This window comes from Squalius cephalus (genome assembly GCF_949319135.1).
Source record: "Squalius cephalus genome assembly, chromosome: 2".
In the NCBI taxonomy this organism is placed as follows: domain Eukaryota; kingdom Metazoa; phylum Chordata; class Actinopteri; order Cypriniformes; family Leuciscidae; genus Squalius; species Squalius cephalus.
In genome coordinates, this window is record NC_137123.1 from 5,806,765 (window position 1) to 5,821,751 (window position 14,987).

The 14,987-nt window shown below is 35.9% G+C and overlaps 1 protein-coding gene across 1 annotated transcript in view; it reads right to left on the bottom strand.

The window, feature by feature from the left end:
* The window catches only part of LOC307154795 (protein NLRC3-like), a gene marked incomplete at its 5' end in the record, with an annotated part of 28,809 nt that overhangs the window by 11,352 nt on the left and 2,470 nt on the right, over positions 1–14,987 (bottom strand). Inside the window, 2 exons of the mRNA XM_079864885.1 lie at positions 9,094–9,267; positions 10,819–10,992. Of these exons, the coding sequence (XP_079721011.1) occupies positions 9,094–9,267; positions 10,819–10,992 (348 nt within the window). The remainder of the gene's footprint in view (positions 1–9,093; positions 9,268–10,818; positions 10,993–14,987) is intronic.

Here is a 14,987-nt window from a genome sequence, read left to right on the forward strand (position 1 = left end):
ATAGGCCTAGGCCTAACTGAAAGGATTAAACTGGTCCCTCTTTTTCTCTCTTCTTTATTGCCATGTTATAACCAGCACTCTATCATTATAACTAGCATGAACACACACTATTATTTTAAATAAAATTATTCAATATTTAATTATTACATAATTATTTAATTTCTATATAGGCTATATTTTTAAAAATAGAGTCGGCTCTTCTCCATTATACATATATATATGGATTACAGCTACTTTTCTGTTTGTTTTGTGCATATTAAATCTGCAGATGCGCTGTGAGTAGCGACTGGCTTTCTGTTTGGACTGGTAGATCTCGGCACACTGATAAATCTAAAAGTAGATCTTTGTTCAAAAAAGGTTGGGCTCCCCTGACCTAGAATATCAAAATCGACTGCTGGCGGTAGATCCTTTTCCTATTTAGCACCAAAACTTTGGAACAGTCTTCCTACCAATATCTGGGAAGCAGACACACTCTGTCAGTTCAAAGCTAGACTAAAAACACATCTCTTTGACCCAGCATACACATAACACATTATAGACTTCTATAATTCAATGGTAGGCCGCAAAGATTAGGTCAGCCGGAAGCGGGAACACTTCCCATAAATCCTGATGTACTCGTTACATCAAAAGAAGAATGACATCTACACTAATATTAGTCTCTCTGTTGTATCTCTGTTGCAGTCCGCCGGATCCAGTGCGTATCCAGATCTGATGAAGGACTTGCGCCTGGACGCGACGACAACGCAGAACTGAAGTGTCAACTAGTCTCTCCCCTGTGAAGGCCTCCCTCCCTTTACCTATCTACAGATAAAGCGTTGTCGGGATAATTCTGGTTCGCGTGGCTACGCGAAAGCGATACAAATTCTGTATTATAAATTTTAAGGCCAGACAAGTAGTTTGTTGAGGGTTGGTCTGTAGGGAAGGACTACACACCTGCGCACATATATTCAAACGCACATACCTATAGACTGAACTCGTAATACGCATGTGCACGCCATCAGCATTCTCACGGGTTCGCGTTTTTGAAGTTTGCGCAGAAAGAACTTAAGAGTTTTCTGTTAAGACGGTGTCGTGTTAGCGGCCCCTAAGTTAATAACTAATGATCGTTGTGACGGAAGTGAATCAATCAAAACTAAATTTAGCTGGACAATAACTTTATACTAGAGCTGCTATAAAGCCAAAAAAAATCAGTTACTTTAATTTCCTATTATCAATGTAAAGCCGCTTTGGAACAATCTACATTGTTAAATGGAGATGGAGGCACTCCCAGATATTAGCTGACAGATTCTGGACTATTTATTTAGGCAGAATGAAGCTAGAGAGAGACTTGAACGGGACCGGGAGAAATAACCCTTATTTTGTGTGCTATAGTGTGCATCTATTACTGATTGTGAGTACCCATTTAGGATCAGCAGACAATCCTTATTAGTCATAGTATTTGAGTTTGAGGCAATTTGGTATTTGTCCGCTGTTATGGAGGTAGTCAGAATGAACAGTGTGAGAACTGAGCTAGCGCGTTCGGCGCGCATTAACGAGCTGCGTTTACAATATAATATTGCAGTTGAGGATATCGTCAGCCTGTTCCGTACCTGTTTATTCATGTTACTATAATACTATATTTAATTCTTTGTTAGGTTCATTTGGGGAGTTCTGTATGGTGCACTGTGTGATATTCATTGTCATTATAACATGCCGATTATGTTTACTTAAACAATAACAGCGCCAAATTGCGTTGTATTGGTCCACGGAAAGTTGAGTTGTGTATATTATAACATTGTATAGTGTAATGCGATGTATAGTGTGATTTATTTTGATATAACAGTCAAGTCATGTTATGCTGATTATTTCTTTGTTTTATTGTAGACCCACACACACACCTCACACAGACCAGCGAATACTCAGTGTTCAATAAACCCCTTTGATCGAATTAGACTGTCCTGATCCATTCCTGTGTTCTGATCGACACACCAAGAGGAAGGCTAGAGACATTAGAACCACCTCAGAACCCAATCCTAGTTTAACTACTTAACACTCATAGTTTCCTTTGTGCTTTATATACAGTGAAGCGATATGAACATGCAATTGTATTTCAGCACACACTTATGCCACTGGTTGTTCCTATTGTGCTGGGTTCTCTGAAGTAGTCGTGATTCACCTCTCACAACGTAGCATGCTCTAAACACCTCTAATGTAATAATGTAAGTGGACTTTTTAGTGTAATCACGGCTTGAACGATTACACAATCGTGGCATCCGTAATCGTAATCGCGATTAGAAATTTGATTAATTGTGCAGCCCTACTCCACAGCATAATTTATTCATGCAGCTCTGCATGCTGGGTACCTTCATAGTACATATGCACTGTAGAAATACAGTATGATATTGTAGATTTTACAAGAAATCTCCAAGAGTGCAGTTAGATACAAGACAAGTCCTACTGTGGAATTACTGTGAAAGTAATGTAATTATTAACCTGGAATATACTGTAATTTCACAACAAACAAACAAAATTAACAGTGCAGCAGAATAGCAGTATTACACTGTAAAATCCAACAGTGATTCTCTAAGAGAATTGTAAAAATCTAGTAATTGTACTATTCACATACTATGCCTTGTGCCCTATGCCTATCCTTCTAATCTAAACCAATATATTATAATTGACCATGCTCGAGTCACACATAGACTTCAACATTCAGCATGCAAAACACAACAATGGTAACAAATCCATTTTATTCAAAGCAAATTATCAAGTAGTGTTCTTTTTTAGTTACTAGAACTCTTGTGTAAGTTAACTGCAGAGGTGTATAGTCCAGGGGTCAGAAAGTAAAAGTCCTGCCATATGTTTATTCCAGCCACACAGCAAAATCCCCAGTGTTAAATTAACTACAGTGTCCAACTACAGGGTGTTAAAATGAACACTGAAGCAGTGTTGAAGTTAATGAGATAATTAAGTGATTAAGTGATAATTGAGTATTATTGAAGATACCTGATGTTAATAAGTAGAATCATTGAAGCAAAGAGAAACAACAAGAACAGAAAAAAGAGAAACACAAGAACTACTGATTTCGAGTCATTACACATTATTGCGCTTATTATTACTAGTTTGACTTTATTTCTGTCATACACCTACACGTATTCTTATTTAGATTTAACAGAAGTTTAGACAGTAATGTTTTTTGAAATTTTTCGCTTCACATCACCAATATGTGACCCGATCTGGCGAAATGAGTCGGAAGTCGCAACGTTCCATTTTAAGATATGGGCCGATTATGTGGAAAAACAATGAAATAATAGATTTTTGAAAAAAAATTTTTTTTTGCTAAAATCCAAAGAACAGACATTCAAAAATAATCTCCTAAAGTTTCGTAGTCCAGATAATTGAGTAAATGTATTTAAATGACTATTAAAGTTTACAAAGTTTTACTAAATTCGCTGAAAATGAATATTGCTTTTCTCAACTCCTCTCGTCACCTCTGAGCATTTCCCGGGAATCCCCTCAAACGTCTCTGCTCTCCAAATATGGTGTTTCACGTTGTATAGAACCAATCAAAGAGCTTAGAAATGTACACAAACGCTGATCATTTGTCAATGGGAAGCCCCGTTTCGACTGACCGGCACGCGATTGGTCCAGCCATCCTCCTGTCAGACTCGTAGCGCTATGTGTAAACAAGCTAGCAGATCTCCTCAGAAAGATTAAATATTATTAATTTGAGAAATGTCGCTGTCAAAAGAGAGCAAAGTCGCCAAAAAGTCGCCAAAAGTGTTGAAATCACTAGAGGCTTCTAACCTAAGCTCTGCTGCTGGTCATCAAGAGTGGCTAAGGCTAGTCAGTGATTTTTTTGGATCTGGAGACGTGTCATCCTCTGATGACAGCGACAGCAGTGACAGCCCTGTGGTATTTATTGTGTATGGATGTGAGTGAGTGCAATTATTCTGTGAGTGAATTTATCTGCAAGGAGAATCCATTACAATGTGTTTGATTTATTTTAACCCAATATTTAACTGTTGGTATCTCTGTTATGAACGTGTTAAACTATTATTGTCAACTAGCCTACACAAAGGTTCTCTTTTTCCTTGTCTCTCTCTCTCTCTCTCTCTCTCTCTCTCTCTCTCTCTCTCTCTCTCTCTCTCTCTCTCTCTCACACACACACACAGACACACAGACACACACACACACACACACACACACACACACACACACCCACCCTCTCTCAAGGAAAACTGTAGCACCTCTGTTCAATCTTTCTGATTTTAGTAAATGTTTGTAAAAGTGCCTTTTAAATTATTTATTAAAATAAAAACTTTAAAATAATTTGAGCTTCAGCCTGGTTTAATAGCATATATTAATGTCTTTGGTCAAATTAAGCTGTACAATAAATAGTTTACCCCTTTAAATGCAATGGATTTTGAAAGATATCAACAAAAAACGGGCAAAAAACTTTAAAAGCGATTTTCTCAGGTTTTCAATTGTAAAAAGAGGACAGACGACCATAATTCAAATGTGTATATCTTTACAACCATTCAAGGTATGACTTTGACTTGGATATCATTTGAAAGCTTATGGTCTCCTCTTTCCATTAATAAATTTGGGTCACTGTGACTCATTTTGCTGGATCAGGTCACATATGGTGATCGGTGTTTGCTTTAGTTGGGTTCTGGCCCCTTTTCATTTTTTAACCCTCTGGGGACCAAGGTGTTTTTGGGGCCCTTGAGATGTTCTGACATGCCATGACATTTGTGCTTTTTTCAGTTATTTATAAACATGTTAATGGCAAAGGTGTAAATTCACTCTATATAGCACAAACAGGGCTACCATAATATGCGAGCAACTTGTATGTAGATGTTTGTATTTTTAAGAGAATAATGTTTATGCGTGGTTATTGGAAAAAATTAAAATGAAAGTTGCTGAATTAAGACCACAAAACACATATTAAATATGTGTCCACAAGACTTTTGTCTAATGGATGTTGTCCCTTTGAGTTCTAGCTTCAAAATTATGTGAAAATAGTCTTGCTTTATCGTTCACAAAAAAAAAATACATTGATTTAAATGGTGTAAAACAGGTTTTGCTTGGAAAGCCAATATGCGAGGGGGAGGAGTAGTTTACACCCACTCTGCATAATGACTCTGCCTAATGAGCCATTCATTCAGGTGTGACACTGACTGAGCCACAATGCAAGGACAAAAGAAGAAGACTTATATTGACCATTTAAGATTTCGCTTACATCTCTCTTGTAAATATGTTTTGCTATTTTATTAAAAATGTTACAATTACAACAATAATTACAATTTCAACAATATTTCAAGTGTACTCTTTCTTTGTAAAAAAGAAAAAGAAAAAAGATTATAGGCCTACATTTTATCATATGTATTCATTAGTTTGAATATAGCCAACATTGGAACATCTAACATCTTAGTCTATGACTTTATTTTTGACAAATATATATATATATATATATATATATATATATATATATATATATATATATATATATATATATATAACATTAGATATGAGCAGAAATTGCTAAACAAAAGCTTATTTGATGTGGCAGTATATTCTACAGTAGCCTAAAAACTGTACCCAAATCTAGTCAACAAGTGACTGACTGTAACATTGTTTTTATGAAATATTAGGGCATATAAATGCTAATTTGCAGTTTAATACGTTGCTTATACAAATACATTTTATTTCAACATATTCCAGTCGATTTTTACTCATCTCAGTAGGCTATAGCAAAGCAGTTTATTCTTTCACACACAGACGCGCGATTCATATTTAGGCTAAACAGTCTTTACAAATATGTACCCTTCATTCATCTCACAGAAAGGCGAGTCATATTATAGAAATGCGATTCATCTTTTTGCGGTTTGCATAGGCCTACACTAACGTTATTCCATAACGTTATTCCACACTTGAGAAAAGAAAACAGCCTACCTCACTCCTCAGCGGGATCTGCTCCTCATATCAGGAGATATTGCTCCTCATATCAGCACTGTTCTAAGGAATCTTTTCTCCATAAGGTAGGTTATATTATGCCTCACTCGATCGCGACGCGCTTTGTTTACAGCTAATGTGGGCGTTTCACAGATCTTCAATAGTTCTCAGAATTTGCGTTTGAATAGCACGCGCTCTCCGTGGGCGTGTCACATTACTGTGAATTAGCTCGTAATGAGCTCGACTGGAGTCGCTCTCTTTTTATACAGATTACAGAAGATGAGAATATTTGTTTTTTTATATAAGTTACTTCATTTAACAGATGCGATCTCAAGCTTTATGCCCGTGGGTCTGTTTGCCTGTTTGACTGAATTTTCGCGGAGTTATAGATCATTTTCGAACGCGTTTCAAATGGGAGTTTACTGACAGAGAGAAGGCAGAAATCGCATCATGTTAATTTTTCTTTATTTGTCAAAAAGCAAAACACTTTATTTTTATTGTGAGTATACAGAAAAAAAATAGAAACTGAACAGGATCGATTGATGTATTACACGAAAATGAAAGATCAAAATTAACAGAGCATTTAGTGTTTATTTTCATTGCTAAAAAAAAAAAACGAGCAAAACGCGCGGGCGCATTTTTGGTCCCCAGAGGGTTAATGTTAGTTTTCCTCATTCCCCAATATCTTCCTAAGAATTTTCTTAACGTTGTACTTAATAAACTTCCTAAGAAAAGTCCAAGTCGGATTCATGATATGTTCTTAAACAACAGAATTGTTCGCACCTGTGATCTTAGGATTGATGAATCCCAAGTCTTCGTAATTGAAATGCCAGTTGTTCCTAATTAGCATAAGAAAACGCCCTGCAAATTCCCATATAAGGACAAGGACACAAATGGCCAATCATCACTTAATTAATCACTTAATTATCTCATTAACTTCAACACTGCTTCAGTGTTAATTTTAACACCCTGTAGTTGGACACATGTACACCGAGGAGTGTTAATTTAACACTGGGGATTTTGCTGTGTTGGTGGAATAAATATATGGCAGGACTTTTACTTTCTGAACCCTGGACTATACACTTCTGGTTAACCCTCTGGGGACCAAGGTGTTTTTGGGGCCCTTGAGATGTTCTGACATGCCTTGACATTTGTGCTTTTTTCAGTTATTTATAAACATGTTAATGACAAAGGTGTAAATTCACTATATATAGCACAAACAGGGCTACCATAATATGCGAGCAACTTGTATGTAGATGTTTGTATTTTTAAGAGAATAATGTTTATGCGTGGTTATTGGAAAAAAATAAAATGAAAGTTGCTGAATTAAGACCACAAAACACATATTAAATATGTGTCCACAAGACTTTTGACCAATGGATGTGGTCCCTTTGAGTTCTAGCTTCAAAATTATATGAAAATAGTCTTGCTTTATCGTTCACAAAAAAAAAATACATTGATTTAAATGGTGTAAAACAGGTTTTGCTTGGAAAGCCAATATGCGAGGGGGAGGAGTAGTTCACACCCACTCTGCATAATGACTCTGCCTAATGAGCCATTCTTTCAGGTGTGACACTGACTGAGCCACAATGCAAGGACAAAGGATGTATTTAGAATAAGACTTATATTGACCATTTAAGATTTTGCTTACATCTCTCTTGTAAATATGTTTTGCCATTTTATTAAAAATGTTACAATTACAACAATAATTACAATTTCAACAATATTTCAAGTGTACTCTTTCTTTGTAAAAAAGAAAAAGAAAAAAGATTATAGGCCTACATTTTATCATATGTATTCATTAGTTTGAATATAGCCAACATTGGAACATCTAACATCTTAGTCTATGACTTTATTTTTGACAAATATATATATATATATATATATATATATATATATATATATATATATATATAAAACGTTAGATATGAGCAGAAATTGCTAAACAAAAGCTTATTTTATGTGGCAGTATATTTTACAGTAGCCTAAAAACTGTACCCAAATCTAGTCAACAAGTGACTGACTGTAACGTTGTTTTTATGAAATATTAGGGCATATAAATGCTAATTTGCAGTTTAATACGTTGCTTATACAAATACATTTTATTTCAACATATTCCAGTCGATTTTTACTCATCTCAGTAGGCTATAGCAAAGCAGTTTATTCTTTCACACACAGACGCGCGATTTATATTTAGGCTAAACAGTCTTTACAAATATGTACCCTTCATTCATCTCACAGAAAGGCGAGTCATATTATAGAAATGCGATTCATCTTTTTGCGGTTTGCATAAGCCTACACTAACGTTATTCCATAACGTTATTCCACACTTGAGAAAAGAAAACAGCCTACCTCACTCCTCAGCGGGATCTGCTCCTCATATCAGGATATATTGTTCCTCATATCAGCACTGTTCTGAGGAATCTTTTCTCCATAAGGTAGGCTATATTATGCCTCACTCGATCGCGACGCGCTTTGTTTACAGCTGATGTGGGCGTTTCACAGATCTTCAATAGTTCTCAGAATTTGCGTTTGAATAGCACGCGCTCTCCGTGGGCGTGTCACATTACTGTGAATTAGCTCGTAATGAGCTCGACTGGAGTCGCTCTCTTTTTATACAGATTACAGAAGATGAGAATATTTGTTTTTTATATAAGTTACTTCATTTAACAGATGCGATCTCAAGCTTTATGCCCGTGGGTCTGTTTGCCTGTTTGACTGAATTTTCGCGGAGTTATAGATCATTTTCGAACGCGTTTCAAATGGGAGTTTACTGACAGTGAGAAGGCAGAAATCGCATCATGTTAATTTTTCTTTATTTGTCAAAAAGCAAAACGCTTTATTTTTATTGTGAGTATACAGAAAAAAAATAGAAACTGAACAGGATCGTTTGATGTATTACACGAAAATGAAAGATCAAAATTAACAGAGCATTTAGTGTTTATTTTCATTGCTAAAAAAAAAAAACGAGCAAAACGCGCGGGCGCGTTTTTGGTCCCCAGAGGGTTAACTGTACTAAGCTTTTGTCAGTACTACATACTATTCCTATTTTACTAGTTTTTTTAAGGCATTTAAAAAAAAAAGAAAAAAAAGTCTAACTAGTTAGATGTTACAGTGTAGTTATTTGAGTGAAACCCTCATTACTAGCCCACATACTTGAGTATCTGTATTTCATAGTTTGGATCCTTTAGTTTGTGGTTGAGCAGTTGGACTCCTGATTCTCCTGGGTGATTGTAGCTCAGATCCAGTTCTCTCAGGTGTGAGGGGTTTGAACTCAGAGCTGAAGAAACATAACCACAGCCTTCCACTGTCACCATACAGCCTGACAACCTACAGACACACAAAGTCAGAATCAGGAAATTAAATAAGGCATTAGAAAAATAAAATACAAAATATGGAAAACTACACATTTGTCTGTTAATACATATTTTTCATATAAAAGAAACCTGATTTCTATCATAATGTTTCAACAATGTTATTAATTATCTGTTTCAGAGAGTTCTGGTCTTAGGTTAATTGATGTGGCAACAGGGTAATCATAAATGTATGCATCTTAAAGGCATGCTCCAACTGAAAATGAAACATCTCATCATTTACACAGCCTATTTTTGAGAATTAATGTTTAGATGTTGATGATTTATTGAAAAGAATATCATTTTATAGTCACTATTATGGAGATCAGAGTTTGTTTTGGGCTCTTGTCTCTTGAATAACATTAGTTTTTCTCTGGCTGTTTTAATTGTGTTTATAAGACACAGTCGTTGTGGCAAAAATAGCCAAGATAAATCTGGGGGATAATCTATAGACTATTTATTGATGATGTCATAATCATCAATAAACATCCTAGTCTCTTGTAACAAAATAGCTCAAAGGTAAAATATTAATAATAAATCATACATTGTTATGATTAATTATGAATATTTGGATCAGTTAATCAGATTACCTTGATTTAGCTAAATTAATATTATTCATTGATTCTAAGAAAAGGGCAATTTTTATGGACACAGAAAAATAATTATTTCTTAGCATGTAGAGCATGTAGAGCATGTAGCGCTTAGAGCAGGGATGGGCAAACTCGTTCCTGGAGGGCCATTGTCCTGCAGAGTTTAGCTCCAACCCTGATAAACTCTCCTGTCTGTAGCTTTCTAGTTATCCTGAAGAAATTGATTAGCTGGTTTAGGTGTGTTTGATTAGGGTACCAAATAGATAGCAACCATTGCAACAATGTTAAATCAATTTTAATGTGTCAATTTTAACTGCATTGACTCAACATCAGGTAGGGGAAGGTTGTATTAAGTTTGTTTCATTATTTTTTAATACTTTGTGTAGGCTGAAGGGAGGTGGGTGCCATTTATTTTATGTATAATTATTTTTTTTCCTCCTGTTTATTGAGAGAGGAAGGTAGGTTTAGGTCTATGTTTTTTGTTTGCATCTTTGTTTTGTGTTTATGTCATTTAGTTTACTAAAACAGTTAGATTTATTTTGTTTATTATTTTGGCATTGCCCTCTCCTGAAGTTAATTGCCTCTGTGTAAAGGTCTTTACTTTACTTCTTGGTTATTGTTTTCCTATGTTCCTTAAATAAATCTTTTTGTTTTATTTACAAAACAGTTGTAAATAGTTAATATCGAATACTCTTAAAACATTAAATGCAAAAAAATATACTCAGCAAGATTTAATTTAAAAGTTAATTGCAGAAACATAACTGGAAGTTTAAGCTGTTCAAATTGCTACCATGAATGTTTAGACTTTCCTTGATTAGTAAAAATTTGGCATTTCTTTGCTTGGATCCCCTAAAAATCACTATTAACACTAAACATTACCACCTTGAATTACAAGTACTGAGATACATCCAAGATACCTTAAATCAAATCTTACACACCTCAGTATCTTCAACTGACAGTGTGGACTCTTCAGTCCATCAGAGAGTAGCTTCACTCCTGAATCTTGAAGGTCATTGTTACTCAGATCCAGCTCTCTCAAGGCACAGTTTGAGGACTGGAGAACTGATGATATCATTTCACAATGCTGATCTGAGAGATTACAGCCAGCAAGACTGAAAGAGAACAGAACACACAAATTTCATGGCAGCTGGAACTGGTTTCAATTACGGTCTTTCTTGAAACTAGAATTTTTACATTTTGGTTGTAAGATGTCACACATGTTTTTATCATGAACAGCCAAATTGCAAGTCACAGGAATATTGTCATGTTGTGCCTGATTAGCTTACACTGTTAATGTCAAGAAAGTAACAAAACCACCTCAAACTCAGGACAAACAAGAGAATTTCAGTCATTTCCATTTTTAACAAAAAAAAGTTTTCTCCTGCACTGTAAAACCTTGCTGTAAATCAAACAAAAAACAAACAAACAAAAAAAAAAAAAATCCAAATTCTGACAGTAACATACCATTCTCCATTAAAACGGTAATACACCGTAGAAAACAATGCATTCTGGGTAATATTTGTCGTTTCTGAGAGAAAGGCTGCAGCCTGCAGTTCGGGGTGTGGCTGCACCTGGGGCAGGTCTGCACATGTTGCCCCGCCCCATACCTACTCTGATTGGTTTATTCATCTTTAATAGGCATACATGACAGAAAATGAGTTAGTAGTTGGTGTAGGAAGGAGTATGTCATTTAAAAAACTGGAAAAGCTGTGCAGTTTCACAAAGCCAGAAGGAAGAAAAACACTAGCCTGTAACTCGCAATGTCCCTGAAATGATTGTTTTGGTAAATTAAGCTGGTCTTTAGGGTAACGCATGAACGACCCCACAACATTTCAAAATGTTGATTATCCACAGCAGCATGGTCAGGTCTTCAGGTAGAGGAATGAATTATGAATAAGGCAAAACAATTAATGGCATATTTGATTATTTCATATTACCAACATGTAAGAAAGGAAATTAAAAATGTTATGAAAGGAAATGAATGTGCCTGGCGTCTGTTGCTATAATAATGAATTCAACTTTCACATGCATCTGACTGACAGATAAACAGCGCATTTTTATTTCAGTGCTTTAACGTTTTTAATGTTGTGGTTATTTCAGAAAACAGTTTTGTAAATTTAGCTTAAAGCTACACTGTGTGATTTTTACCCCCATCTAGCGGTGAAATTGTATATGACTACCCAGTGAAAATTAGTTTCTGTTCCTCTCAATTCCGAGGGCGTTTTAACTCCTACGGTGGCCGTATTATTCCAAGATTAACATGGCTTCCAGTTATCGACTTCGTCCATGACAATAATAAACAATACGTCTAAAATGAATAAAACTACAGGACAGATGTCAGGAGGTAAACGTCACCCTTGGAATCGGCTATCCCAGCATAATCAGATTAGGCTAACGTTACAATGTGTACAAAGTAAAAGCAATTAAAAATAACTAAAATTTACAGTGTCCTTTTTTTTATATAGCTTAAAAAATTGCGCCTTTAAAACTATTCATTACCTGTGATCCGTCGCAGCACAGATTTATGTTACAAGGTAAACTTTTTCACCATTGACGCGAGGATGAAGTTATACTAGAGTAGAGGTCGTTCTGGCGTTATGCACAACCATGCTATGGTTAGACAAGCAACTATAAAACTTCGAATTTACACAAATGAATTACAACAGGCTGAATTACCTGTCGAGAAGAAAGCAGGCAACCTCGGCGTCCGTTTTAAAATCTTTTCTCCTCATGAGCTCTTTCCATCTGGGAAAAGTTACTCCAATATTGACTATGGTCTTGCTGATTTGTCTGTCGCGTTGACGTTTTAATTCTCTCTTTCAAATGTGAGTACACACACACACACACACACACACACTATCTTTCAAATCTGCCGGCACTCGCGAGCTCGCGAGTAATCTCCCCCTCGCATTCGTCACGGTGTCACTGAGTGAAAAACGCAAAAGGCGAAGCTTGAATTTACAGGCATGTCCCTCTTTGGCTAATGTAGTTTCAAGATGGAGGGGCAACATGGCGACCGGCATTCGAACCCCTCACCCGTATGTACTTTCAATGGCAGATTATAAACTTAAGAGAATACTTTATTACTTGAAAGAAGTAAATATACATTAATGAGCACATATATTTTTGAAAGAACTAAGTGTTTTTTGCTAAGAATCAACTAAAAAAGTTACACAGTGTAGCTTTAACAGCATTAAGTATATGTTTTATTTATTCAACTGAACTGTCCGCACACAGTTTAGACACTAAGTCCATGCAATAAATGCACATCCTTGAATAAGGGATGTTTTGATTCTGTGTCCGTTTCAGGTGAGGCCAAAATTAGATTTGAAAACATCACATTTTCACTCATTTTTAACTCAAAATCACAAAGAAAAATCCCCAGAGTTAAATTAACTCTGCTTAGAGTACATATGGTCCCACTTTAAAGACTGTTAAACTAACTCTGAATCAGAGTTAAAGTTATTAAGACAATTAAGGAATTAATTAAGTGATGATGAGCATTAGTGATGAACACTTGCTGTTAACTAGCAGAATCACTGAAGAAAAGAGGAACACAAGAAGTACAAATGACTTCAGCCACAGTCTTAGATGAAACCGACTGAAGATATAAAGACAATAAATCTCTCAAGATCTCAGCAGAGGAGGATTAAACCAACTCCACAAACAGCATTACCAGCTTCACTTATTACTAACCAGATTGACTTTATTTCCGTCATGTCTACAGAAGTTCTTATTGAGAATTAACAGAGGTTTAGATAATGATGTTCTATTGAAAATATTTGCTCTCCATTATGGTGATCAGTGTTTCATTTAGTTGCGCAGTTTGTCTCTTAGCTTTTAATGTGCGTTTTGTAGCCTTTGTAACAGTGTTTATGAAAAAAAAGAAAAAAAAAAGAATTTTTTTTTTGAATTTGTCTCAGATTCTCAGATTAAGTCTGCTCTAGACTGAGCTCAAACTATTTCTCTTATTTGTGCGGCATTAGACACCTCTCTTTTACAGTTTTGTAACTTGTTTGATGATATTCGCTCATCAATCCATGCCCTACTCTGAACTTGACCAACAAACATATTTTCTATCATGCATGCCTATTGAAGACGAAGTCTGTTAATAATGTAACATTTGATTAAGCACTGGATGAGATCAGTGAATCAAGCGACTATGGGTGGGTTGCACCAATAAGGATTAAATTAAAGCACAGATTAGAGCTAATCTAGTATTTGTTGATCTGGTCTTTATTATAAATCGAGTTGTGTTGCACCACTTAATTTTAAACATAGATTAACAAATCAGGGATTAAAATTCTAAGACTTAAAATTCTGATTAATTTTCTCTGTCATGATGGATTTGCCAATTAAACAGCAACAATGTTAAAATGTCAGATGTCTTTATAAACTGCTACGTAGAGACAGTTACTGATCAAGCAGGCAATGAAAACATTGTGACAGTGTATGCGGAAACATTCGCCTGGAAATATATTTCTAGTATCAATAAATGGAGTTTATCAATACACACTCACCTAAAGGATTATTAGGAACACCATACTAATACTGTGTTTGACCCCCTTTCGCCTTCAGAACTGCCTTAATTCTACGTGGCATTGATTCAACAAGGTGCTGAAAGCATTCTTTAGAAATGTTGGCCCATATTGATAGGATAGCATCTTGCAGTTGATGGAGATTTGTGGGATGCATATCCAGGGCACGAAGCTCCCGTTCCACCACATCCCAAAGATGCTCTATTGGGTTGAGATCTGGTGACTGTGGGGGCCATTTTAGTACAGTGAACTCATTGTCATGTTCAAGAAACCAATTTGAAATGATTCAAGCTTTGTGACATGGTGCATTATCCTGCTGGAAGTAGCCATCAGAGGATGGGTACATGGTGGTCATAAAGGGATGGACATGGTCAGAAACAATGCTCAGGTAGGCAGTGGCATTTAAACGATGCCCAATTGGCACTAAGGGGCCTAAAGTGTGCCAAGAAAACATCCCCCACACCATTACACCACCACCACCAGCCTGCACAGTGGTAACAAGGCATGATGGATCCATGTTCTCATTCTGTTTACGCCAAATTCTGACTCTACCATCTGAATATCTCAAC